General features: G+C 38.8%; 1 protein-coding gene across 6 annotated transcripts; it reads right to left on the bottom strand.

The window, feature by feature from the left end:
• Positions 1-3: 3 nt before the first annotated feature.
• On the bottom strand, positions 4-27,674 carry LOC135638686 (helicase-like transcription factor CHR28). Of its 6 annotated transcripts, none has more exons than XM_065151963.1 (12): positions 27,305-27,671; positions 21,924-22,037; positions 21,047-21,828; positions 20,755-20,936; positions 10,297-10,368; positions 10,136-10,210; positions 9,115-10,018; positions 5,844-5,905; positions 3,875-4,096; positions 1,674-2,216; positions 1,332-1,541; positions 4-379 (listed from the first exon to the last, which is right to left on the bottom strand). In XM_065151963.1, the coding sequence occupies exons 3-12, from the start codon at positions 21,741-21,743 to the stop codon at positions 266-268; spliced, it is 3,081 nt and encodes a 1,026-aa protein (XP_065008035.1). In that variant the 5' UTR covers positions 21,744-21,828; positions 21,924-22,037; positions 27,305-27,671; the 3' UTR covers positions 4-265. The 6 variants fall into 6 exon arrangements, with proteins under 6 accessions (XP_065008035.1, XP_065008030.1, XP_065008032.1 ...); XM_065151958.1 differs by having other exon boundaries at positions 5,775-5,905; positions 27,305-27,669; XM_065151960.1 differs by having other exon boundaries at positions 5,775-5,905; positions 21,924-21,987; positions 27,305-27,669.
• Positions 27,675-27,983: the final 309 nt, after the last annotated feature.

Genomic DNA, 27,983 nt, shown 5'->3' with positions numbered 1-27,983 from the left:
TCATGAAGGCAGCAAAGTATATTAATATTTATATATATATATATATTTACAGTCCCTTATGCTCCATCATTTCTTGGACTCTACTGTTACAACTACACAAGTTAGCATCAACCTATAATTTAAAACAAAAGGAAGCGAGAAAAAGAAAAAAAGAAAAGGGTCGGTCCTGATGGAATGGAGCACATCTCAAAAAATTAGCCAACAATCCTATTCATTCACATCCAAAAAGATATGAATCAACTACTACTATGATTCATGCCAAAACTCAGTCGTCAAAGCAGTTAAATAACCGCCTAAGATCTTCCACCGTGAGACGAGTTGCATGAGAACTAGTTTGATCTTCTCCGAAAGCAGTAGAAACCATCTTCCTCTTCTCCTCCTGGATAAAACATATTTCCAATGCAGATGGTGCAATTAACGTTATAAACGATGCATGACTTTGAATGACTATAGCAATAATATGACTATAGAGATGAAGTTGAAAGAACAAAACATGATTAAGATTTCAAATATACTGAAAAATACTTCCTAGTCAAATATGGGATATATACTGAAAAATACTTCCTAGTCAAATATGGGATATATGGTACATTACCACATGATTATCAACCATTGCTTGGATTATCTTCTTTAGATACAAAGTACTACCAAAAGATACCATGTTTGATGTTGGTTTGACCATTGTTTAAAAATAGCATGTCTACAAGGTCAGCGGTTGCTTCATCATGATTACGCCTAGTCATACAGGCAACTGGACCTTTAAACCTTGTAAAGGAACATAAATTGCCAATTGGAAAAGCAAGAACCCTATGGGGAAGGTCTATTTACATTCATCCAAGACCCTACATACATGGAAAAAATTTTCAGAATATCAGAATTTATGATATTAGCAAATAGTACTCTTACAATCATTTTCAGCAATATGAAATTTTAGATTGAACAGGTCTGTGCATTATTAGCATTAACACAAACAGAACAATGGGTCAGAGTGTGAAGACTGAATTAGCATTAAGTCAACTAAGAATGAATTTCCCCTATTTTTCTGGGATTAACTAAATTTGGCATCTTATTGTTCCACATTAACATTGCATCCACTCAGTAAGCAAATCAACTTATTAGCTATGTGAACCAACTAAAGCAGGTAATAACAATCAGATAAAGACACGACTTACGAATTCTATAAGTGTTTTCCAGAGTTCAAAGTTTTGATTCTTCAGGTCACATCCTCCATAATTTAATTTAAGAGTCTGTGATTAACGATGACACAAGAGAATACCATAATGATCCAACCATAAAATGCTGCAAAAAAAACGAAGTCACAAAAAAGTTACCTGAAGAGCTAGTATCCGATCTTCGACTGTATCTTTAATAGTTATTCGGGAAACAGTCACAGGACGAGTCTGCCCAATTCTATGCGCTCGGTCAACTGCTTGATCTTCAGTAGTTGGATTCCACCAAAGATCAAGAAGAATTACATGACAAGCAGCCACCATATTCAGGCCAAGGCTTCCTGCTTTAAGTGACATGAGCATAACAGTTACCTGAAGAACAATACCGATGTTTATTCTCCAAAAATGAAAAAGAAGAGAAACCAACAACTTGAAAAAATTAAAGCACAAACTAAAATCAACCACAAGTACAGAAAAATTATATAAATTATTTGATTATCGAACCTCTGGATCAGTGTTGAAGTCTTTCACAGCCTTGTCTCGTAACATGAGAGACATTGTCCCATCTAGCCTTCGATACTGTATAAGACACTCATTCAATGAAAGCTCAAGTAAGTCGAGCATGCTGGTCCACTGGGAGAAAACAATAGCCTTGGCTGGCATGTCAGCATTTGAGTTTAACAGAGTGGAAATATGATCAGAAGAATTGGCATCGGACTTGGAACCACATATCATGAGATTATGTACTTCAGAACTTGGACAAGAGATTGACTTTAGTATATCTAGAGCTGCTCTGATTTTGGAAGAGATGTAACCACTATGGACAATTGATCCATCATCAAATGAACAACTAGTCGAAGCTTCATCATCAAAATTGTCAGATATACAACTTTTTAATGTACTTCGGGAGAAAATGGACTCAGTACCAAGTACATCTCGACAACCAGGTGCAGGACACAAGTTCTCATCACCAGTTAAACGCTCAGATATACACTGATAGCAGAAAACATGCCCACACATTGCCACAACAGCATCCTCTGGTGGGTCCTACATAAGTACAATGTGATTAAGTTTCAGGACAACTACAAAAAAGATCAATTAAACATGTAAAAGAGGATGCAGTTTTTTTCTTTTTCTTTTTTTTGTTAAGGTTGCATATGTTGACCTAATGGTAGCCTTGTGCACCAGGCCGTCCTTAATTATTAAATGCTTATACTTACCACCAGAATATGAAATCGTGAAAACACATTATGACACAAATTACCAGCAGCATAGATGTGTTTGTTAAATTGATTGTGAAGCATAATTCATTGTCATAAAAAATTTGACTGGGTACTAATATCAAGATATTTCATGCACTAAAGACAGGCAGTGTACTAAAACTAAATCTGTCAGAAAGTCAGAAAAGACAATGCAACAAATCAAGCATATAAATTGTAGATTATAATATAAACACTTCAGCAACCGATTCAAACTGACAATAAAAAACCTTTATGCAGCTCTAGTAGGAAGGAGCTACTGATCGGAAGGCAATAAAGCATATTTATGTCCACATGTGCTCCATGATTCCATGCATGATATACTCTAACTCAAATGTCATATATCTTTCTTCATTGTAAGTTCTGCAATCTCAGGTGTCATGAACACACAGCAGACTTCATAATATAAATCAATTTAGCAATCCCACAAGAAGAAATGTCCTAAGTTGCTCACAGAAAGTCATCAAAGAAGTCCTCATGCCCTTTCACCTATATTAGGCGAAACACCAAATTCTGACACTTGCCTAGTCCAAGGAATTCCTAGTCTCTGGTTGTATCAAAGACAACTAGTTTATACCTTTGGAATGGGCAAATATGTAAAAGTTAAACATAACTAACCAGTTCAGCCCCACTTTATATATTACATCCTGACATCATGGTTTCAGATGAGTGAAAAGACAAAATTCGATCATGACAACTTGCAGTACCACCAGAGGGAAAGGCCAAAGAATTATATAAGTAGCCTGAAGATCATTGAAAAGTAATACTTTCGTTTTCATGCTGGTTTCTTGGTTCCTTCCTGTTCTGGCAGTACACTGATACGCTATGCCGGTCACTTGACAAAGCTCGAACTACCATGCCACTGCAACTTGAATCCCTAAAACCAATAATTCAAACTACAAGAATTTGACACACTCTCTAATGCTCATGATCATCAGCACAAAAGAAGGTTATTGAGATTCAAGAAGCCAATTCCAGATTTATCCTATTAAATGATAAATAGTAAGAAAGATGACTTGGCAGAATATCAAGTTCCAAGTCCACATAACAATAACTTTATGTAACTTTGCCATTCAGCTATCAATTCTAATTATTAGAAGGGAAGGTAAATATTGTAAAGAAAAAGTTAAATACATTAAAAAAGGGATGGTAATTCAAGATTCAACCAAAAAATTAGCAGGTGTCCTAACATTTGTGTTAAGTTGCTTTAAAAGAATGTTTACCATATGTTTGATACATAGGACAAACAATATGATGATTACGGAATGCATATGTTTAAAAGAAGATATTGTCCTCCTAAAGAACCTTAAAAACTAAAGTCACCAATATTTATGCATCAGGTCTTTTCACCAAAAATCATAAGCTTAGGCAGAATTATCTTGTTCTATTTGGCACCACACTAGAGAAAAAAAGTGCAAAAGAAGCCTGTAACATGATATCACTTACACTGCACACAGCACAAATGGCTAAAGAACCTTCCAACTGATTAAGTAGATTGATCAGCATCTCCCTAGGAAGTTGCCTTGCCATATCAAACGAATATTTTCCAATAGTGTCCGAGTTAAATCCTTTGACAAGAAAGGGATGATCACAAGCCTGCCGAAGTCGCAAAAGCAACAACAAAATGCTCGCATAGTTTTGTTTCAAGGTTCCAGCAGCAGCATATGCCTGTCAACAGTCTCAACTTAATAAGTTGCACTCCTTGTAATGTAAGGAATAATTAATACTAAAAAGCAACAAAAAGTTTTTCACCAAGAAGAATACAGTTTTTCGTTAAAACTATGTACAAAATGATGTTTTATAACTTGTATATCTAGATCAAACAGGAGGAAGATATGAACTTTGTGGTGGTTGTTAGGATAAACAAAAGACTAAGCTAGGTACTTCTTGACATATATTGTAAGGTTATGATGGTACTACTATTAACTTCAATTTAAGCAGTTTTAGTCAGTGAAACCTAATGAAACTAATAGGCTGATAGGCTAGTTATTCCACCAGATCGGATCATAAAAATTGGTATCAGAACCGATCCAATATTTGGGAATGGCAAGAGGTTTGAGTAGGAAAGTACCATCTATGGGTTTGGGATTAAAGGGCACGTTGGGATGTGTAGCTGCTAGTAAGCTGTCTCACATACACCATGCTAGGGTCTGAATCTAAATTATGTTGGGTTTTGATAAGGACAACAAGCCCTTAAGTAAGGGAGACAAAGATTTGACGGCTGTACTACTGTTTTAGATTAGTGGTTCAGGCTCAATGAAGTTAATACGATAGTTACCTCATCAGATCGAGTCATAAGATATCTTTTTTAAGAAGTAATTATAAGTCCAATTATTTGATTTTAACCAAAAAAACATTTCTAATTAATAAAATAAAATATGACCTATAAAACAACTTTCTTATATTGTGATTTTTATAATGACTCTAAGTCAATTTCTTTAAAGTTCAAAAATCTACAGGCCCAAAGCAGTCAAACAATCATTTGCTTCCAGTTTCATTAGTTTGTATGTATTCAAATTAACTACCAAGACCGGTCAAAACTTTTTTAACCATGTAAAAATTCTATATTTAAAATTACTTGAATTTGGATTCCAAAGGGCATTTACCGCATAACAAAGTAAACAAGAAGGAGATTCCCCTTTAATGGTTGTTGAAGAATCAAAATCTGTAGCAGTTAAATTTAAAACCAGTTTAGTATGATTTGGGATTGGTATCCCACTCTAAAGTCTAAACAACATTAAAAGTTATATAGAAAAAATACAATTATATAGAAAAAATACAGGTGCTTAAGCAATAATATTCAATAAGCCAAGAAGGCAAGAACCAAAATCAAATTACAATGAAACAGGAATGAATATCTGGATTTTACTCTTTGTTAAAAAAATGGAAGCATGCACAACAGGTGCATGTACAATTTACCAATCATTTGTAAATGTTTACAAATAGAAGTTAACGATGTCCTTGTGATTTAAATTAGGACAAGTTTATTTTCATAGTACATTACTGATATAAGTCAATTATGTGTGTGAACTGAGTTTTTTGGGATATATTCACTATTAACTGTTCTCACTATCAGGTTCAAGACTCAACTTAACAGAACAGAAAGATTTTATTTTCAGCCACGCGAAAAGGGGACCAACACGCCATCACTCTTTATTATTAATTAACTCAACAATATGATCTTAACTTGCATAAAAGACGCTCCCAAAACACATCAAACACAGCAGAAAGCTAGCATTGTTTTTGTCTACAAATTAGAAGTTCGCATTATAATCCAACCATCAAAAGCAAATCATATTCTCTTTTTCTACTGAGTAAACAACCCAACTTTCTATATGGTAAGCACCTTGAACTGTTGGCGTGAATCTGCCTCCAGCTTTAAATAAAATTCTCGTTCCTCATGAGAAAAATCTACCTTTTTCAGGCAAATTGATTTTGGAGGTAACTTGAGAATCGGCTCCCCGTCAATAAGTGTTCCTACCAGAAACATTAGGCAGTAGGTCAATATCAAAAAGCCACAGTGGTACAAAACAAAATAATATACTTAAATCAACTATTTTTATTCTTCTGGGCAAAGAATAGCAAAAAATATAATCCACACTCATTTTGCATTGAAAGGATTATAACAAAAAAGATAAGCAAAACAGAACAAAGGCGACCAAAGAAAAACATGATTTACATTTAATGGAAAAGCTATAAAACACAACCAGTGGGGCAATTACCATATAATAAACACTAAGAATAAAAGAGATGATTCACAAAATAACAGAAAACAGAATGATTGCTTGATTGTGCACACATGTTCAACTTAAAGAACACTTAGCACAAAATGATTGTAATATCATTCCCAAAAATTGGACGAAACTTGATTTCGTGTACAACAGAATTCTGTAAACAAATCTTGATGGCACAAAAAGCCTATATACTTTTTAACCCTCTATGGTTAACTACTTCTGCGAAGTATCCCAATAAGCCAAATTTGCTCCTATAAAGGAAAAGGTGTCTTTTGACAATATATTTTTGCATCAATGTATCATCTTGGTTGAATCTTGTGTTGAGCATAAAGTTAGCATCATTGGTCACTGTTCCATCATTACACTATGCATCTAATTATTACATTACCATCAAAAACTATACAGCATCTGATAACAGAAAAGCAAAATAAGAGCTGGCACTTGAAGTTGTTCCTACATTTTTCACTCGTACAAAAACCTTAGATCAGGATTTAATGTCTAAAATCGGACCTAGTGTCCAACTTCTACACATATACTACATCTGGATGTATATACAAGTCATCTTGGTTATGAGCAAAACCATGGGTTCCATGGATACCGAAGGCAACCAAACTTGACATTTCACTATAGGTATAATGTCACGTGATTTAAATATTGTCACAGATAACATACATGAGGATCAAACCAAAAAACAATAACATCAGCAACCCACTTCTTGGGAGTAAACCACAAATTTCAACTCATACTAGTGTAAAAAAAGTTATAATATACAATACACTGATTTAAAAAGTGCTAGGCGCCAAAAGGCGCTAAGGTCCAAAAACACCCGAGCGAAACGAGGCGCTAAAATATAAAAATATATAATATAATTAATAAATATAATTATTTAAAATTTTAAATAAAAATATGCTATTAAATTAAGAAAATCTAAGATACAAAATCATAATATCACATTAACAAAAAGTTTCAAAATTCAAAACAATAAAATTTTACATCAAAGTCATTCATCATAATCAATATTGTCATTTTTGCACAAATCATCTTCATTGAATTCGTCCTCTTCCTCTTGTCCTTCGACTCCTTCATCAAAATATGTTTCATTCTCTATGTCTTCAACAATAGCAGGAGTCAAGCTTGATGTTTTTGCACTCAATTCCCCACTAGATGTTGTTTTGCACCAAAAATACCACCTCTAGTAGTCTTATCGCAGAATATGCAAGTCACTACATTAGGATCTTTCGGATCCTTCAGATAATTATACTTCCATGCAGGATCTTTTTTTGATGTCATTGGAGACTATATTGAGTTGCTCTATACACTTACCATTTATCTTGAAACCTAACAATAATTTCAAATAAATAAAAATTAACAGTATTAAAATCAAAATAATATATTATTAATCTAATAAATACAAATACTATTATTAGTATACTGTTAACAATATACAGAAGGAGAAGAAGGAAAAGGAGTGTAAGGGGGTGTTGACTGAGAAAAAAGGAAGTGGCAGCGGCAGCAGGAGTGTAAGGAGGCAGCGGGAGCGGCAGCGACAGTGGCAACAAGAGTGGCGACAGCGACAGCAGCGGGAGCGGGAGCTGCGACAACGGCAGCGACAAGCAGTAGCAGCGGGAGCGGGAGCGACAACAAGCAAGGTTAGGGTTGGGCAGCGACAGCTGATATCGGTTTTAATTGGTTCGATTGAACCAACTAAAGCACCGGAGACCGAACCAGACCTAAAATCCTGGTTCGATCGCTTGGTTTAACCCATGCGCTCGCCCGAAGCGCCCAGCAACTAGGCTCGGGCGAGCGCTCAGGCGGCGCATCTTTGAAGCGCGCCGCCTGGAAGTGAAGTGAGGCGTTCGGACCTCGCCTCGCCCGAGCGCATAGGCGAGCGCCCGAGCGCCTTTTTAAATCACTGATGCAATATAATATATATGGCATACTATCCAGAAAGTAGATAAAAACAATATAAAAGCAATTTTCAAATGTCTGAGTACAGAATGCTACTTAGATAAAGATGAGTATTACCTACTCAAGAACTTCAAACACATTTGGCTGCTTATAAACAAATGTAATACATGCAGGTATTTTACGACTAGAATGCACCAAAATTGATATGTAGCACAACCTTGGAGAACATGTCAAATTGTATTCCATGAAAAACATTGATGCTAAGGGTCATCGTAAAATTCAGCATATTCATCAAGACCACACTCAGCACTAAAAGTTTCTACCACATATTCCCAGGTCACTTGCTTAACCTTTTGTAACACCTGAACCAAGAATTGAAATTTCAGTAAATTTCATTACTACTGAATTAAACATAATGAACCAACTGGCTATCAATACCCAGAAAGAGGGGCATCAGTGCAACCACCTTTTCTTTGATTTCGCCCAAGGGTTGTCTAGCGGAAGAAGACACATGGGAAGTACTGAACACTAGACATTTTTTCTTTTGGTCTTTTACGAAGATTTCTTGGTGCAAGGCAATGACTGACACCAGCCATGCCACTGGAACTTAAATCCTTCAACTAAATCGTATTAGTCTGATGAATTCAAATATTTTAGAATAAGTTTAATTGAACCAAATTATCTCTGTTCATCCTAAGAGCTAAATGATATGAAAGGATAAAAGAAACTAACCCTGAAACAGTTAAGCACAGCAACTGGGCACTTGTTCATGCAGATATTCAGGAAAATGCAAAAAACATTAATATCTCTAAGTCTTTTCCATTTGGAATGGGACATGGCCATATTTTCTAATAGCTAAACAATAAACCTTCAATTGTCCCAAAATATCTCAAATATGTTTCCAACAAATCAGAGCAATCAATAGTAAGGCATTCAAAAAAGTTTCTAACATGCTTTACTGATCTATCAGTTCCAGTTAATATTAAACAGGGCAAACAAATTTGTTGCTAGCCAGGGAAAACAAATTTTAAATGTTTAAAATACCTTTTGTGCGTCGAAGAAGTACAGCTTTGAGGACAGCCTGAAGTTTTCTATATCCACTGCTTGTATTTTTAGATATCGGATATTTTATAGAAGCACAGAAGGAACTATAGACAGAATAAGGGTCATACTTCAGGAAGCGGAAATAACTGTAAAGATCATCAATTGCATTCTGCATGGGTGTTCCTGATAAGCACCATCTTCTTTTGGCTCGAAGACCACAGCAGGCTCTAGCCACTTGAGTTCTGTGATTCTTTATGGTTTGAGCTTCATCTAATATCACTCTAAACCACCTGACTCTAGCAAGAGGGCCGCTGTCAACATCGAGATGTGAATCTTTCGATCTTTTCCCTCGTTTCTTCACCTTGTTCTGTCCACTGGAAGGCTGCTTCCTTTTTTTGTTGGATGAGAACTCTGAAGATAACCCATACTTGTCAAGGTTTTTCTGTTCTCCCTCATCATCATCAGCTATACGCTGTTTTGGCACTTCATTAGTCACAATTGAGTATGTGGTAAGAACAACATTGTATCTTGTGAGGTCACCAGGACATTTTGTCCGTGAACCTCCATGATATACAAGAACAGATAACTCTGCACTCTTTGGAACTTTTTCTTCCAGCTCTCGAGCCCATTGCCGAAGAACACTGGCAGGGCATACAACCAATGTACCTGCAGCTGGCCTGGCATTATGGGAAGTGTGCGTAATTGAATTAGCCGCTTGCTCACATTTATAATCATTGTCACCAGATAACAGCTTTGTCTTATCCACTTCACTACCCCCATCATCATCTTCATCTAGATTTAAGGCTTCAGATTTTACACAGTTGGAATCATCAGATATGAATTTGGACTGCTGAGACATTTGCTTCTGTATTAAAGCAATCATTGATATAGTCTTACCAAGTCCCTGTGATGAGAAAAGCACACCATTCTTTATAAAACTGTGCATGTGTAAACAACAAAGTAATAATATCATGTACTAGCAAATTGTTGAAGAACAGTTAAATCCCTAAGGAAAAAAAACCTGATCATCTGCAAGAATTCCACCGGCACAATGAGTACTTTTTTCCTTCTGAACCATCCAAGCTAAGGCTATTTTCTATCAAACATGATAGTTAGGAACCAAAGTTCAAAATTATAGGGAAATAATCCAAATATGATTGACACTTCCAGTATATAGACTACCTGGTGCTTTAAGAGAGGAACAGCCAGAAGCCCCTCAGGCAGGTCATCTTCTAATCTTGGTTGACCAAGATTCTGCAGGGAAAAATAAAACAGAACCAACGCTATATCATAAGTTTTTCATATTAAAATGACCCAAAATGCAGTCAAGGCCCCCTGAACATAATACAATCACTAAAGCACAAAATAGGAAGTTAAAACTTAAAACAATCTTGAAACTCAAGAACAAAATAAAAATTGTAGCTACCTTAACCCAAAGTTCAACCTTGAACTTATTGTCTAAGTTTTACTAAGATATACCTAAGATTTTAAAAAGCAGATGCACTATGCTGCATTGTGCTATGCAATATCTCTTTACTGGTAAACAAATACAACTCAAAATCAAATTAGTATCCTCAACAGCCCCACCTCCCTCTCTCGATAGCCTCCACGGACCCTGACACCCGCTCCCTCTTACTACTCCCGGAAAGCTTCACTCGGGCATCGCCTCTCAGCCGACAGCCACCTTCTCCTTTCTCTGATTCTCCCCCTCTCCTTCCTTCATGTTTTCCCCTCCCTCTTTCTCCTCCTCCTCTCCACTATCATCGCCCCCCCACCAAACCTCCTGGTCAGCTCCTTTTCCCTCCCCCTCTCTCCTAGTCCTCCTCATCCTCCTCCTCCCCGATAGCTCCCATCCAAGTCCCAGTTGACAGCCCTCTTCTTTCCCATTCAACCCCTAGTTCTTCCCAGGCTTCTCTCCCACCTCTATTTCTTTCTCCTTTAATGCATATCATTGTTAAAAATAGTTATTTTTTTGCTAATATAGTTTATGAATTGTTTACAGGATTAAATTTGTAATTGCTAGCGTTTTGGTGCTTTAAATATTTGTAATTTGATGTTTTAATGGTAATATTTAAAGTATGAAATGATATAGAACTCATGTATTCTCTTTTTTTTACTTTAGTGATCATATTTATCCTTAATTATATTTTTAATAATTTTAATATTAGCAAGTATCTCGGGTGAGTGGACAGTGGCTTGAGCATTTTGGAACCTTAGCACCTTTGACTACCCTGCTAAAATCTAACCATCATGATTTCCTCTAGTTGTTTGTCTTTTCCTTTAACATATAAAAATTCTATGTGTGTGTGTGTGTGTGTGTATATATATATATATATATATATATATATATATTCCATGCTGAAGGTGAGTAAATTTGGATCAAAATCAAAGGTTCAAGCCTTGCTGAAACTATAGTGCTTAAGTCTCAGATCAATCAGCAAGAAGATAAAACAATAAAGCTAACTATGCAAATGACAAATTATATCATCTTCTTATGTGCTTGAATGAAAGGTATAAGCATCCATAAGCAAGATGGAAACCTAAGTCTAGTCTCGATGCCTTGCAGTAAGCCCTGGGAACCTCACATCAAAAGGTTAGGAGCCATAAGGATCAATTACTATGTCAGAGAATAAAGAACTGTAGTGTGGGAAGCAGAAGTTTTTTCACATCTGTGAAACTGGAAAAGTTGGAAGAAATTACTTCCATATTTCCTATACTGGTAGCTGGCTTTCAATCCTTGTTTGTTTGATAGCTAAAGCTGATTCATGAAATCAAACTAAAAGGTGGTTCATAAATAAGGAAGCAAAGACAAAAAAACACAACAAAGAATTAGACAGAAAAATTTCTACTGGGAAGCAGTGAACATTTCTATGCAGCATAGATTTCTTCCTACTGGATATGATGGATAATCCAATTGACATAGAGAGAGAAGTTTCATTAGCTCATAATGAAATGAAATGTTTGATACAAGGACCTGACTGGTTGTTGTATAAAAGACGAGAAATAATGGATGAAACTCAAAATAAAAATGTTAGGCACTGTTATTGGATTGTAAAGGATTGATCTCATGATGGTTTGGAGACAAAATTAGACTACAAAAGTATACTAGGAAGAGTGAATAGTTTAATTTCAGAGATTGTGAAAATGCACCGACTTGATTTGGTTCTTCAGCTTGTGGGGAGAACTAAAAGAGTTCTGTTCTTGACTCTAGAATAAAAACAAAGTTGTGGAGTTGCACTTGAACCCCAAGAACAAGAGTGTTCTTAGTTTGATCTCTGCCAACAGATGTAGGCTATTGTGTCAAACCACTACAAACTGATATCTTATTCTTTCACTGGACTGCCATTCTTTTTCACCGGACTACTAATACACAATGGCTTAAATGGTTTTGAATTTTTTTAAGATTAGCAGTAAGCACTAGTTCATTCCTAAATCTCTATTGCACCCACTAGTGTCTATTGAATCTCAGATTTTGATGATGAAACCAATTGATAAGTGTTTATGTTTTAATCTGCGTTTTTGAGTGACGCAGAATGTTTCGATCAGGATGAGACAATTAAAGCAGGAAAAATCACGTTAGGCTGGGGGAAAACATGTCAAAAGATTGGACGTCGAGCCGGTGGATCGGTCGATGTATCAACAAAAGGCTTCGAGCCATGGATTCGGGTATCCGGCCAAGAAGAGCAGATATTGCGCTAAGGATATCGGAGTTGCGGAGTCAACTGGCCGATTGGGCAATAGGCCGCAAGAGAGAACGATGCGCCGAAGAATCGGACGAAGCGTCGAGGGACCAATGACATGCCGGACAACATGATTAATGCTTAGTATTAATTGTCTAGATCGAAGTGTGTTTTACATGTGCAGGATTAACTACGATAGCAAAGCATGAAGCAAAATGAAGTTATGGAGTCAAGGACACGATTTCATTGGGAGTTCGAGAGTTCGTCGGAAGTCCGAACGTTCGTCGGAAGTCCAGACATTCGTCAGAAGTTCTGTCAGAACCAACCGAGAAGTCTCAGAGCTTGCCAGAGAAGCTCGTCGGAACTCGCCAAGAAGATCGTCGTGAAGTCCAAGAGCTTACCGGGACTCCGCCGGAACATTGCCGAGAGATCGTCGGAAGTTTGTCGGAAGATTGTCGGAAGCTCGCCGGAAGAAACTAGACTTACAGACTTGTTTAGCTTAGAAAATGTCTTAGGAATCGTAGTTAGCACGTAATTGGGATTGGATTTGGGCCAACCCAATTATGAGTCAGTTGGGCCCATGTAAGAACTGTGTTGGGCCCAATGAAAAGGCCCAAACAGTGCCCCAAGAGATGACACCGTCGTGGCACAGTCTCCGAGACTGTCAGGCGGTGGTACCGCCGGTCTGGGCAGTGGCACCGCCCAGACACAGCCTCCGAGAGGCTGCAGGCGGTGGTACTGCTAGTCTGGGTGGTAAGTAACCGCAATACAAGAGGCTAAAAACCTAAACAACCTACCACTTGAAGAACTAATTGGGTCTTTGATGACCTATGAAATGACTAATGTGGCACTTGACGAACATGAGAACTACCTTCCAAAGGACATGAAGGATTTCGGACTAAGAATAATCAAAGACCACTTGAGCATAAGCTCAAGTGATGGTGAACTTGAACTACTCACTAATAAATTTAAAAAGTTCATGAAACAAAAATTAAAGAACAAAAAGAACGCAACTACTTGCTTTAAACGCAAGAAGAACACAAATTGGGATGAATCGAGCTCCTCCGAAGACGAGGAAAAAATCAACAAAGGCGATGTGGCAAACTACGCCTTAACGGCTTTCGACGATGAGGTAATCAAAATCAGTGATTTAAAAAGCGCTAGGCGCCAAAAGGCGCCAAGGTCCAAAAACGCCCGAGGCGCTAGGCGCTCGCCCAGGCGCTCGCCCGAGCGAAGCGAGGCGCTAAAATATAAAAATATAAAATATAATTAATAAATATGATTATTTAAAATTTTAAATAAAAATATAAAAATATATAATATAATTAATAAATATAATCACATTAACAGTATAAATCTGCTGACGGAGAAACGAGGAAGCAGCGGCGAGCGGCGGTAGCGGCGGCGGCGAGCGGCGGCAGCAGCAGCGACGGCAGCGGCAGCGGCAGCAGCAGCAGCGGCGAGAGGCGGCAGCAGCAGCGGCAGCGGGAAAGGGAAAGGGAGCGGAAGGCGCGAGCAGCGGGAGGCCTTGAGGGAGGCGCGAGCAGCGGGAAGGCTCGCGGGAGGGCTCGCAGAAGGCGAGAGGGCTCGCGGGAGGCGCGAGCAGCGAGAGGGCTCGCGGGAGGCGTGAGCAGCGGGAGGGCTCGAGGGAGGCGCGAGCAGCGGGAAGGCTCGCAGGAGACGCGAGCAGCGAGAGGGCTCGCGGGAGGCGCGAGCAGCAGGAGGGCTCGCAGGAGGCGCGAGCAGCGAGAGGGCTCGCGGGAGGCACGAGCAGCGGGAAGGCTCGCGGGAGGCGTGAGCAGCGACAGCGGCGAGCAGCGGCAGCGGGAGCAGCGACAGCGAGCGACGAGATCGCGATCGGGATCGACAGCGGCAGCAGGTTAGGGTTGGGGTTATATCGGTTTAGTTGGTTCGATTGAACCAACTAACAACCGAACCAGACCTAAAATTCTGGTTCGGTTTACCCAGGCGCTCGCCCGAAGCGCCCAGCGCCTGGGCTCGGGCGAGCGCCCAAGCGGCGCCTGATTGAAGCGCGCCGCCTGGGACATTAGCGAGGCGCTCGGGCCTCGCCTCGCCTCGCCCGAGCGCCTAGGCGAGCGCCCGAGCGCCTTTTGCAATCACTGATCAAAATACCTTTAGTTTATTTCGAAATTACATGATGCTTTTCATGAGTTATTTTTTATTTAGTTTAGAATAATTATTTTTGAAAATTACATGTTTTATATAATGAAAATGCTAAAAAAATGGGGATCATGCTAGTAATTTTGAAAATAATCATGAAAAATATATATTTTATGATAAACAAACAAAATGATTTTGATTGAAAATATAAAATCATGCTTGATGATTTAATGATGCATAATGATGTTTTGATACCATGATTGATGATTTTATTCTATGCATGAGATTTTAAAAATTATGCATGATAACTCTTGCGATTTATGGATTATCGATTTTTTATCATGATGAAATATTACTTTTTCGGTTTTAAATAAGATGGAAGGTTTTCATACAAAAACTTGAGCATATTAATTTGAAATCATGTTTAAAGGTTTTATATTTTGAAATTATGAATAATGATTTCTGGGTGATTTATACCTTATTGAACTTTGTCGTAATAAATTTTGCACTTTCGGTTTTAAACATGATACATGTTTTTATTTGGCATATATGAAATCAATCATATGAATTTCAAACACTAAAAAGAGGAAAGCTTTCTCCTTGAAAAAAAATTTTTTATCTACTCTATCGATTTTCAAAAATGAGAGATTAACGAATCTATCTATATTTTTTAAATCTCTTGAAAATGATTTTGATGTGACGATTTGAATTTGAATAAGCTTTATCTTGATTTTTCGAGATTTATAACATGAAATCTTTTATGAATCAAGATCTCTTATTTGATCTCCCATGTTTCTTCTTGTCGTTTACTAAAGAAAAAAATTTCCTAAATGAATCATGTTTTTTTTTAATTATAATTTTTATGATTCATAATGAATTGAGAGATTTTATATGCATGAATTAATATCTTGTTCTCCTACAAGATTGAATGAATTCTATCTATATCATGAACTTCTAAGAATTCTTTTCATTATTTATTTAAGAGGAGATTTGTTAAAATGAATCATGCCTTCTCTTGAATTCTCGGAATTTTAACTTGAAAATTCTTTTTATTAACCAAGATGGTCTACTATGATTCTTTCTTTTCGTTATTTGAGTTATTCAAAAAGAATCATAATATATCTATTGATACTCATGATTTATCTTCACGATCTTTGATATTTTATCACTCATGATATGATTTTTATGTACAATTCCTTGTATTCATGAAATATTTATCTCATCACCCAATTAATTTTTCTTGATATTCTTCATGTGATGATATGAATTTATGCATGAAATACAAATGAGAAATTATTATCATGCATGATAGGATGCAATGTAATTTGACAAATTAATACCATCATGATTTGAAATACTATGATTTGTTGCTAATATTGATGTAATTATGAATGATAATTTGGAATCATGCATGTAATGATGATTTTATATTTTGAAAATATACATGATGATTTGGTATTATGCATACAATGCTTATGCTTTTTAATTATGATGATGTATGTAATATATTGCATATGATGTGAATCATGATTAAAATTTCTTTGATTTGAATTCAAGATTATGTTAATTATGGCATTTTGAAATAAGAATGATTACATACCTTTGTCATGATTTAGAAATTGACGTAAAAGAAAAAAGAGATATAAAATTGTATTCTTCCCTTCTTTTTAACAATGACAAAGGGGGAGAAATATTACTAGCTCAAGATGCAAAACATGCTAACTTGCACTTTGCAAAGGAAGCAAAAATGACACTTTTCAAAAAAAAAAAAGAGCTTGTTATCTTGAACATCACAAAAAAAAATTGATAGATTGTCTATCTTGAGAAACAAAAATGCAAACTTGCATAATTTACAATCTTGTCATTTCTCCTTTTTGTTGATGACAAAGGGAGAGAAGTATGATCATGTTATGCATGATGACGTGTTGCAAATATTCATGATGAAATTTGCAATGACTTGAATTCGGCTTAAGCTCAAGGTTCTTTCAATATGGCATATTGATAGGGGGAGTTTGTTTAAACTCCGGGAGTTAAGGTTAACTCCGTCGTCGATTAGTTGTCACCATAAAAAATGGGGAGATTATTAAATCTCGGATTTTGATGATGAAACCAATTGATAAGTGTTTATGTTTTAATCTATATTTTTGAGTGACGCAGGATGCTTCGATCAAGATGAGACAATTAAAGCAGGAAAAATCAAGTTGGGCCGAGGGAAAACATGTCAGAAGATTGAACGTCGAGCCGGTGGATCAATCGACGTATCGACAGAAGGCTTCGAGCCATGGATTCGGGCATCGAGCCGAGAAGAGCGGATATTGCGCCAAGGATATCGGAGTTGCGTGGTCAACTGGCCGATTGGGCAATAGGCTGCAAGAGAGGACAATGCGCCGAAGAATCGGATTAAACGTCGAGAGACCAATGACAGGCCGGACAACATGATTAATGCTTAGTATTAATTGTCTAGATCGAAGTATGTTTTACATGTGCAAGATTATCTACGATAGCAAGACATTAGGCAAAATGAAGTCATGGAGTCAAGGACGCGATTTCGTTGGGAGTTCGAGAGTTCATCGGAAGTCCGGATATTCGTCGGAAGTTATATCGGAACCAGCCGAGAAGTCTCGGAGCTTGCCAAAGAAGCTCGTCGGAACTCGCCAAGAAGATCGTCGTGAAGTCCAAGAGCTTGCCGGGACTCCGCCGGAACATTGCCGAGAGATCATCGGAAGTTCGCCAGAAGATCGTTAGAAGCTCGTCGGAAAAAACTAAACTTACGGACTTGTTTAGCTTAGAAAATGTCTTAGGAATCATAGTAAGCACGAAATTGGGATTGGATTTGGGCAAACCCAATTAGGGGCCAATTTGGCCCATGTAAAAACTGTGTTGGGCCCAATGAAAAGGCCCAAACAGTGCCCCAAGAGGTGACATCGTCGTGGCACAGTCTCCGAGACTGTGTCAGGCGGTGGTACCGCCGGTCTGGGCGGTGGCATCGCCCAGACACAGCCTCCGAGAGGCTACAGGCGGTGGTATCGGCAGCCTGGGCGATGGTACCGCCCAGCACAGCCTCCCAGGCGTTGGTACCGCCCAGTATCAGACTGACACTGGCGGTGGTACCGCCCATGCCCGGGAAACCCGGGATGAGATGTTTTTAGGCTCCAAGTTTGAATCAACTTGAAGCCTATAAATACCCCCCTCATCCCTGGTTAAAAGACACAAGAACAGAGAGTTTAAAAGTAGAAAAACGCTGTAGAAATCTCTTGTGAGAATCCTCCTCTAGTCTAAGTTTTAGAATTATGTAAGAGAGGAGTGAGTGCTTATAAAGGTTGACTCCTAAATCTATGGAAAGGAGAAGAGGGGTGTAAGAAGGAGGTTGATCTTCGCCTGTTAAAGGAAGATCGATAGTGGATGCCGGTGGCCTCGACGGAAGAGGAATGGGTGGAGTGGATGTAGGTCACGATGACCGAACCACTATAAAATCGGTGTGTTCTTCTCTGGTTTGCATTTCTATATTTGAGTAATTTACTTTACTGCAAACCTCTTAACTTGCTTTACATCCACTATGCATCTTCCGTACGCTTTCAAGCTATCTTTACGAAAACGCTTTCAAGTTAACCTCTCTCCGAAACGATTTTCGTCGAAATCAATTTTTATCGAACGAAGGTTTTTTTAACTGACGTAATTTTACCGCTGCACTAATTGGGATTGGATTTGGGCAAACCCAATTAGGGGCCAATTGGGCCCATGTAAAAACTGTGTTAGGCCCAATGAAAAGGCCCAGACAGTGCCCCAAGAGGTGACACCGTCGTGGCACAGTCTCCGAGACTGTGTCAGGCGATGGTACCGTCGGTCTGGGCGGTGGTACCGCCCAGACACAGCCTCCGAGTGGCTGCAGGCGGTGGTACCGACAGTCTAGGCGATGGTACCACCCAGCACAGCCTCCCAGGTGATGGTACCGCCCAGTGTCAGACTGACACTGGCGGTGGTACCGCTCATGCCCAGGAAACCCGGGATGAGATGTTTTTAGGCTCCAAGTTTGAATCAACTTGAAGCCTATAAATACCCCTCTCATCCCTGATTAAAAGACACAAGCACAGAGAGTTTAAAAGTAGAAAAACGCTGTAGAAATCTCTTATGAGAATCCTTTTCTAGTCTAAGTGTTAGAATTATGTAAGAGAGGAGTGAGTGCTTATAAAGGTTGACTCCTAAACCTATGAAAAGGAGAAGAGGGGTGTAAGAAGGAGGTTGATCTTCACCTGTTAAAGGAAGATCGATAGTGGATGCCGATGGCCTCGACGGAAGAGGAATCGGTGGAGTGGATGTAGGTCACGATGACCGAACCACTATAAAATCGGTGTGTTCTTCTCTGGTTTGCATTTCTATATTTGAGCAATTTACTTTACTACAAACCTCTTAACTTGCTTTACATCCACTACGCATCTTCCGTACGCTTTCAAGCTATCTTTACGAAAACGCTTTCAAGTTAACCTCTCTCCGAAACGGTTTTCGTCGAAATCGATTTTTATCGAACGAAGGTTTTTTTAACTGACGTAATTTTACAGCTGCACTAATTCATCCCACCCACCCCGCCCCCCCCCCCCCCCTTCTCTTAGTGCCGACCCCGTTCCTGACAGTGTCATCTGCATCTATGTCAACATGAGAAATCATATGGTTTTATTGCATGGGGATCAGGCATGTGGCACACGAATAAGTTGGGGTTGCTCATGAGAAAATGGCATGCATCAAACCAATCTTATGTGATGGTAGAAAGAACAAGTCATTTGTAAAAAAACCAATGCAGATTTGAAGAAAAGAATGAGGAATGGTTTTACGATTTGGGACCAGATGATGATTAAATGCCTTCAGAGATAACCAAAAATCAGTGATGGACACATGAAAGTGATTGGTCATACATGACAATGTGCATGGTTAGGATATTCTCATGCAGAAACTAAAGGAAAATCAACTTCAAATTTAACTTGGGGACCTTCAATTTAGTCTAAACATACTTATTTAAAGTTAGGACTAAATATTTTGTTCTTCATGCCCCTACAAATTGTTTACAAACCAGAATTGTCAATGAGAGTCATAAATAGGGTTAAAAGAAACATAGGATTCAACTTTTGCTCAAGATATAAAGTTGGTCTCACATATTTAATGTTGCTTCTGTTCTGTTGCTTTTTTTTCATTTTGCATATTGATGGTGATCTCACATATTTAATGCTTATTTGCAAAAGATCTATTAAAATAACAATATATATAAACATTTTCTTGAACATCAGTCTGTTTCACTTAATTTAAACCATTGAGAGCTCATAATTCCCAATTGCCTAAAAAATATTTCAAATTTACTTAAGAAAACAATCGCTCAGGTAATATAAAAGACTGTACAGCCTAATTAAGGATCCACGCACAAGTGATTTTTCACTAACTCAACATGCTAACAAGCATGAAAAGGTGGATCTGTGGGAGTTCAATGGCTTCCCCTCTAAGAAGATCCTCATCAAATCTTCGAATGTATAAATCCACATACTGTCCATAAAGTATTAGACCCAAATATAAATTATGTCATCAATTGAAGAGAAATACAAAAGTAAGCACTTAATTGACTGCAGATATTGTTCATGGAATTTTCTAATATTGGATTAAGTCACATGGTGTTCCATAGAATTGGTTTGATTATACTTGAATACAGGTGTGCAAGGAAAAAAACCCTCCACATGAACAGTTTGATACTTCAAACTTGTCAAACTCCATCATAAATCCAACAAAATCTCTCTCGATCGAAGAAAAAGAAGACAACAAGTATAGTGATAGTGATACACCAGCACACGAAAAGATCTACCTGCAATGCTTCCTGATATATATGCCTCTCATCATGTTCAATGCGCCTATCGTCTACTAGGCCCAAGTGCTTTTGTCCATCACTGGTGCCAGGCGGCTGCAAATTGTTGACCGATTTTCCATATAACAATGTTGAAGGCAACATCCTATTTGTGATGACATTTCCAAGAATATGCAAAGCATCTGCACTTTAAAATAAGTATGTTATCATACACATAGTACATCAGTTTGTATTGCATTTAAAATCACCATATCTAACATAAAGAAAAACTGCCCTTGCAAGAATCAATCACCTCTACTCTCCACTGAAGCTTTTGGCATGTTATGGAACTTTTCATCCACAAATGTTGGTGGTTGAAATTTAGCTAAAGCATCAACTGCATCTCCTCCAGCAAAAGATGAAGGTAAAAGCCTATGTCCATTTTTACTTGTGTCAGTCTCACCATTTCTCTTAAGTGCAACATTCATCATGCCATCATAATCAGGTCTTATAGAAGCATGCATTTTTTCTTTATTATAAATCTGACTTCTGTCTTTCACGTCTGAAGAACCTTTTGGTGCAGTTCTGTTCACAGATGAAAGAAAAGATGCTGGAAGAGATCTTTTAGGAACAACATTGTACAGATTTTCATGAAGATTGTGTCCGTCCATAACATCTAACTTTCTTCCAGTATCAACTAGCCTTTCATGATCTGCAAGTCTTACTTCACCTATCCCATTGCTTCTGACATGGTTTCCCGTACTAGCACCAGATGTTTTAGTAAATGATGTGGAACCTGCAGTAGATTGTGGCATCGATGTTCCACAATCATTATTATCACTAGAATGAGTCGGGAACTTCGCAGACGCATCACTGTTCTGATTAGAGATCCCTTGTGAATTATGTCCCCATTTATCCATAATGCCATCAGTAAAGGATTTCTCTGATGATACAGATCCAATCTCAAAATCATCTTCACTATCTGTGGAATCAATCTCAATGATATCCATAGACTAAGAAAGTGTGTGATTTGCAGTCACTTCTGCAACAAAACTTGAAGAAGACAGGCTACCTGATCCTCTAACTTGTGAAAGACTGCAAAGAAAATAGAAATATTACCATCAGTCCTACATGCGACATTTCACAGCATTATGGCAAGTTAAAAGGAAAATGAAGCACCTTGGACTTACTCATGGGTATTGAAGTAGAATTGATATTACCCTACAGATCCATTTGTTCACAGTGCTGCATCTACTACAGATAGATAGAAAACTCTAAGTTGAAGTATAAACATGATCGGGCATCTACAGTGATCACAAGACTTAACAGGATTAGCTTTCCAGACAAACAAATATATATCAACAACAGAATTATTTTTTCCTCCAATTTGGAGGGATATGAAAAAATCACAAAAAAAACAACCAACTAAAAAATATGAAGGATAATCTTGAAATATACAAAGTAACAGTATCCAACCAAGTGGGATTCAGTTTATGATCCTTCACCAATCAAGTTAAAAGCTACAAAGATGCCAACATATGCCTATCACATTTAGACTGCCATTTCGGGTATCAAACACTATTCAGTGATCTGGTAGGACCGATACACAACACCAGTATATACCCGTGTACCAAAGTCGAAGAAGAAGAAGAAAAAGAAGAGGAAGGCACAGTGGAGGAAGAGGATGGGAGAGGAAGAAAAAGGAATATGAAGAAAAAGAGAAAGAGGATGAAGAGGTAGAGGAATAGGAAGAAGAGAAAGCGATGGAGGAGGAGAAAGAAGAGGAAACGATGGAGGATGAAGAAGAGGAAGTGTGGACGAGGAGGAGGAAGAAGAAGAGGAAGCAATGGAGTAGGTGGAAGAAGAGGAAGCGATGGAGGAGGAAGAAGAGGAAGCGATGAAGGTGGAGGAAGAAGAGGAAGAGAAGAGGAGGGAGTGTACTAAGGAGATACATGGCAAACTGTTCTCTGATGCCGGTGACATCAAACGGTAGCGGTGGCAACAGCATCGCAATAAGAGGGCTCATGCTGTCTTTTTTTTTATATTGAATTGGATCAGACTGTCCAAAATGGGTGAGGTCCCACTCCCAAACCAATGTGTACCATCCATTTCGTGCTGTTTTGGATGTTACAACAATCATTGCTATCACATTCTGTTCCACACACCCGTCAAGTTCCATAGTTCTCCTATTACCAAGCCTTAAACAAAAAGGTCAAAGGCTCAATAGAGCATGCACAAGGGTCTCTATTTTTATACCAAAACTCTCGTTGTGAAGAATATAAAATAAGATAATACAGTAGCAGAATTGTTGATGCTCAATAGTGAGTACCATGATCAAACAGTTTAGTGTTTAAAGCCCATAAAAAACTAAAAACAAATAACATGCAGCTTCTGGTTTAACATATTTTAGCATTTATGTTTCAGAATTCATTACCGGGAGGTGATCATAGAGTAATTTAGTTCATGTATAATTGCAGATTTTTTTGGGTTCCCAACAGGAATAAGAGTTACACCCCCTCAAGTTTCATAAGTTTATTTGGCTGTAACCAAGAGCCCAATTTAGACACAAAATATGGACCAGCCTAAATATCTAACTTGAGTTCCGGCTTACTGTGCTTGGGACCTCTGTACATTAGTCCTAAAACCTTACAAATTTGCATACTAGACCCTCAAACAGTTTGTATTTGTATACTAATCACCAAACCCCAAAAATATAGTGCATAAAATCGTTTACGTCAACTATAACAATATGGATCATTTGATCATTCCTTTTACATTGTTAAATATTTAATGGTCTAAATCTTTTGGCAATTTTCCCTCCCATCCAATGGAACCACTTTTCCTAAAGGTTCAAACAGTTTGTATTTGTATACTAATCACCAAACCCCAAAAATATAGTGCATAAAATCGTTTACGTCAACTATAACAATATGGATCATTTGATCATTCCTTTTACATTGTTAAATATTTAATGGTCTAAATCTTTTGGCAAATTTCCCTCCCATCCATGGAACCACTTTTCCTAAAGGTTCAAAAGAACCCTTATCAATTTAATCCTCCTTTACCTTTCAGAGTTCCTATTTCAATTCTGATCCCAAAGTCATCTATTCACCTTCAGTGAGGCTTTGTATATAGCAGAATTAACAAGGTTTTAATCTATCTCCATTTCTTTTAGTCATTTTAGCCAAAATAAGGTTTTAGTGAAATGATTTTAAGAGCACACAAAGGGGCATACTTTCATGGTTAGAAGCAAGGTTCATAATTTCGTGCCGTACCAGAGTATCGAGTTCAATTCGGTACGATACGGTATGGTACGAGTATACCGAGCGGTACGCTCTAATGTACCGCTCCGCACACACACACACACACAGATATATATATATATATATATATAAGTTAAAAAAATAAAAAAGGGTGCGACGTCACGTCGTTTCTTCTCCCGACGTGGGGAGAAGAAAACCTCGAAGCCTCCACGACATCGCCGAGGTTTCTTCACGAGAAGTTTCTTCTCCCCGCAAAGCCTCGGCGACGTTGCCGAGGTTTCTTCTCCCCACGCCAAGGCTTCTTCTCCCTGCGCAAATTAGGAGAAGTCATCGACGATGCCAATGTGTCCCTGCGAAGCCTTGGCAATGTCGCCAAGGTTTCTTCTCGCCACACTAAGGCTTCTTCTCCCCGCGCGGATTAAGAGAAGTCGTTGACGATGCCAAGGCCTCGTCGCCCCAAACGAGGAGGAGACGACATCTCATTTGCGGCGTCCGACGAGGGATGGCAGCAACGAATTGGGATCGTCGAGGGAGAGCGGTGCCAGATCTCCAGGTTCCCCCTTTTCTTCTCCCCATTCTTTCTTCTCCCTCGGCTAATACCGCCCGGTAACGGGCAACGACGGTCGAAATCGACCGTCACCGACCGATTTCTGGTGGTAACGGGGCGGAAACAGCCCCAATCGACGATACCACCCGGTAGCGGGCGGTCCGCGTACCGATCTGCTGGCGGACCGGTATGGGCGGTATCAATCGAAATTAAAAACCCTGGTTGGAAGACCTTAATAGTTGTAGAAGATGAATGGTGGACATAAGAACAAATCAAGAAAAGTAAATGATGACAAGAAAACTATAAATCTAAAAGAATGCACAAGTTTGCCTATCCCATGCATGGCTAAATAGCCAGAAGACTAACATGCACCATTTTTTGGGATTCTAGCATTAATATGCTAGTATGGAGATATAAGGGATCATGTAAGTTGCAAAGATGTCATAAAGACAACACCATCTTGGTTCTACAGCAAGGGTTTAAATTGGTGCTTGAGCGCTCGCCTAGGCGCTCGAGTGAGGCGAGGCGAGGCACCAGGTGGTGTGCTTCAATAAAGCGTCACCTGGGCACTCGTCTGAACCCAGGCACTAGGCGCCTTGGGCGAACACCCGGTACAAACAAAGCAATCGAACCAGACTATTAAGTTTAGCTCGATTGAACAGTAACTAGTTGGTTCGATTGAATCAACAAAGCTACATACTATTAGCTAGTTGCTTCTCAATTCTCTTCCTTTATTCTGCTGTATCTCAAAAGGCACCAAGATCCCAAAATACCCGAGGTGCTAGGCGCTCACCTAGGAACCCGCATGAGCGAAGTGAGGCACACTAAAATATTAAAATATATAAAATATATATTACGATTGATATATATGATTATAAAATAAAATCTCATCCAATACTTCTTATGAAAGCTAATTTAAATTCTATCATATATTAGAGGGACCTATTGGTGCAAGGTCAACTAATTATAAAAATAGAATCATAATATAAGATAAAATCAACATGCCCATCAATGGCAAGTTTGCAGCTTCCTACGGATGGTAGCATCGGGGAGGAGAAAGGTTCAAATGTGTCCATCAACAACAAAGAAAGCTTCAGACCTATCCCTCGATAGGAAAGGGAGCTGCGCCCAAAAGCAACAATGGTGGAGGAAGCTTCAGACCTGTCCGTCAGTGGTGGAGGGAGCTGTACATGAAGGCAACAGAAGAAGGTGGGTTAAGCGACAGAGTCTAGGGTTTCACGTTCACTAGGTCAGGTTCGAGGTCAAGTTTCACTTTCACTAGGGTTTAATTCTTTGGTTCAATTCGATGGCGTTGAATCGAGCGCTTGCCCGAGGCGCTCGACACCTGGGCTCAAGTGAGCGCCCAGACAACGCTTCAGTGAAGCGCGTCGCCCGAACATTATGCGAGGCGCTCGAGCCTCGCCTCACCCGAGCACTCAAATGCCTATTAAAGACACGGGAATATTCATAGTTCTAATTCATATACAATAGTCAAATGATTATTTCAAATTTTAGTTCAAAATTTAAAGTAACAAATCGTTGTTCCTTTGGTGACCAATTTAATTCTAAAATAGCAATGAAATGGCATCCCTTGTCCAAGGTACAATTTTTCAATTTTCATATACCATACATGCCTTTTGTTGAATGAATCACTAGACCCACTAATGACCTTTGAAATTTGTGCACCATCTAAAAAAGTACAATGATGTAGCTAACTAGTGATTGAACTCCAAAAAACCTACTTGTTGCTAATACCCTAGCAGGCTCATAGAACTAGAACTTATTAGCAAACTCCTCACAATTACCAAAAGCTTAAAAAGTTGAATCACCAATTATATAATCAAATGAAATAAAATAAACAAAAACTATTTGTTGTCAGGATTAAGCTAAAAGAACTATGCCTGCACAGAAGCAATTAATTACAACTAAGTATGGTATGAATTAATAAAGTCAATCTTTTCAGACAGAGAGAAAGGGGATCATGCTAACATGCAAAAAGAATAATGATCCAGTACTTGAGAATAAATGAGAAGGCCAGATATCAGCAGCTGCCGGAGTCCACCATTTCAAAGCAAAAAAGTCAACTTTTTTTTGCAACTGATTTCTATGAGACTCCAAATCCAAATACCACTGTTACAATGGAAGTACAAATAATAAAGAGGAGAAGAACAGCAAAAGACAGCACAAGAGTTACAGATTCAACTTTAATTCGGGTTCCTATTAGGAAATGGAGTTGAAGATCATTATTGAACCAGTGATCGAGTTGTCCATGCCTTAAAAAGTCACTGGTACGACGAATGGGTTTTAATTGGTCGGACTGTAGATTTAACAAAATTGTTTTGAAATGTAATTTATGTGATGTATGCGGAAACTGTGAACTAACAAGTAATTATAATCCAATACGTTAAGAGTTTAATGCAACACAAGGTCACAAGAATGCATAACAGCCCAAATTTAGCATGCATGTCTCAAGCACTTCACATTACATCACGAAAATATTAGTCACAAAAAAATAAATTCTCGTAAACTGCAAGAAACCGTCAATTACCAGAAAAAGACTAGTGAAGAATATAGCTACAACTAACATATTATCACCGCGTACCATTTTCATAAACCAATTAGTAGATTATTAAATCAATTACAGCACTAGAAAAACACTTTTTAGATCAAATTCATAGGAAAGAAGAAATTGCATCCCATTCAACGAGCACGATTTCAATTACAAACGCAAAAGAGGAATAAAACCAAGATTAGGGCTAACCTTCCATAAGCTGGGGACCATCAGTGGTTCGTGGGCGGAGAAACAGCCCTCCTGCTGCAACAAGCGACGTAAGAATCGTAGCCCACGGATCCAGTAAAATCACGCGGCCGCAGCCAGATTAAAAACCCTTAGGATCGAACTCGAAGTCGCAACCTGCGACCCCGATTCGCCCGCCCCCCAAACCCTAAAACCTCGAAGGAATGGGAGAGGAAGCAAGAGACCACGAACAAGAAAAAGGATCCAGACAAGAACGAACGGGCGACGCGAGAGATTAGGTGTGAAGAGTAAGCGGGTCGTGTAGGTTTAGGGATGGATCAAGAAATCGAGAACGTGGCGAGTGCGCCCGTGAGGGGATCGGAGGCATGTCGGGGAACGAGATCCGCTCCAACCGGCTTGTAAGGATGCAGTTTGTCAGATGGGCGCCGGGGATCACGGCTCAAGAGTCGTGTGATTTCAAGGCGTGGACGGGATCCGGATCCGAATAGGTGAAAGGGATGTGGTGCACGGTGACGGGAACAAAATCTGGCCTTTGGGTCGCGCAACACGTGTAACTACTTCTTTTTGTGCGTATGCTTTGCACCGTCGTGGATGCTTTGCTTACTGGATTCCGTCTTTCGCACGGCGCCAAGAGGCGGCTTGGTCCGAACTCCGAAGTGATCAAGACCGTCCGTCAGAAACG

Source organism: Musa acuminata, chromosome BXJ3-5, assembly GCF_036884655.1.
Source record: "Musa acuminata AAA Group cultivar baxijiao chromosome BXJ3-5, Cavendish_Baxijiao_AAA, whole genome shotgun sequence".
NCBI classification, from domain to species: domain Eukaryota; kingdom Viridiplantae; phylum Streptophyta; class Magnoliopsida; order Zingiberales; family Musaceae; genus Musa; species Musa acuminata.
This window is presented reverse-complemented; position numbering and strand designations above follow the sequence as displayed.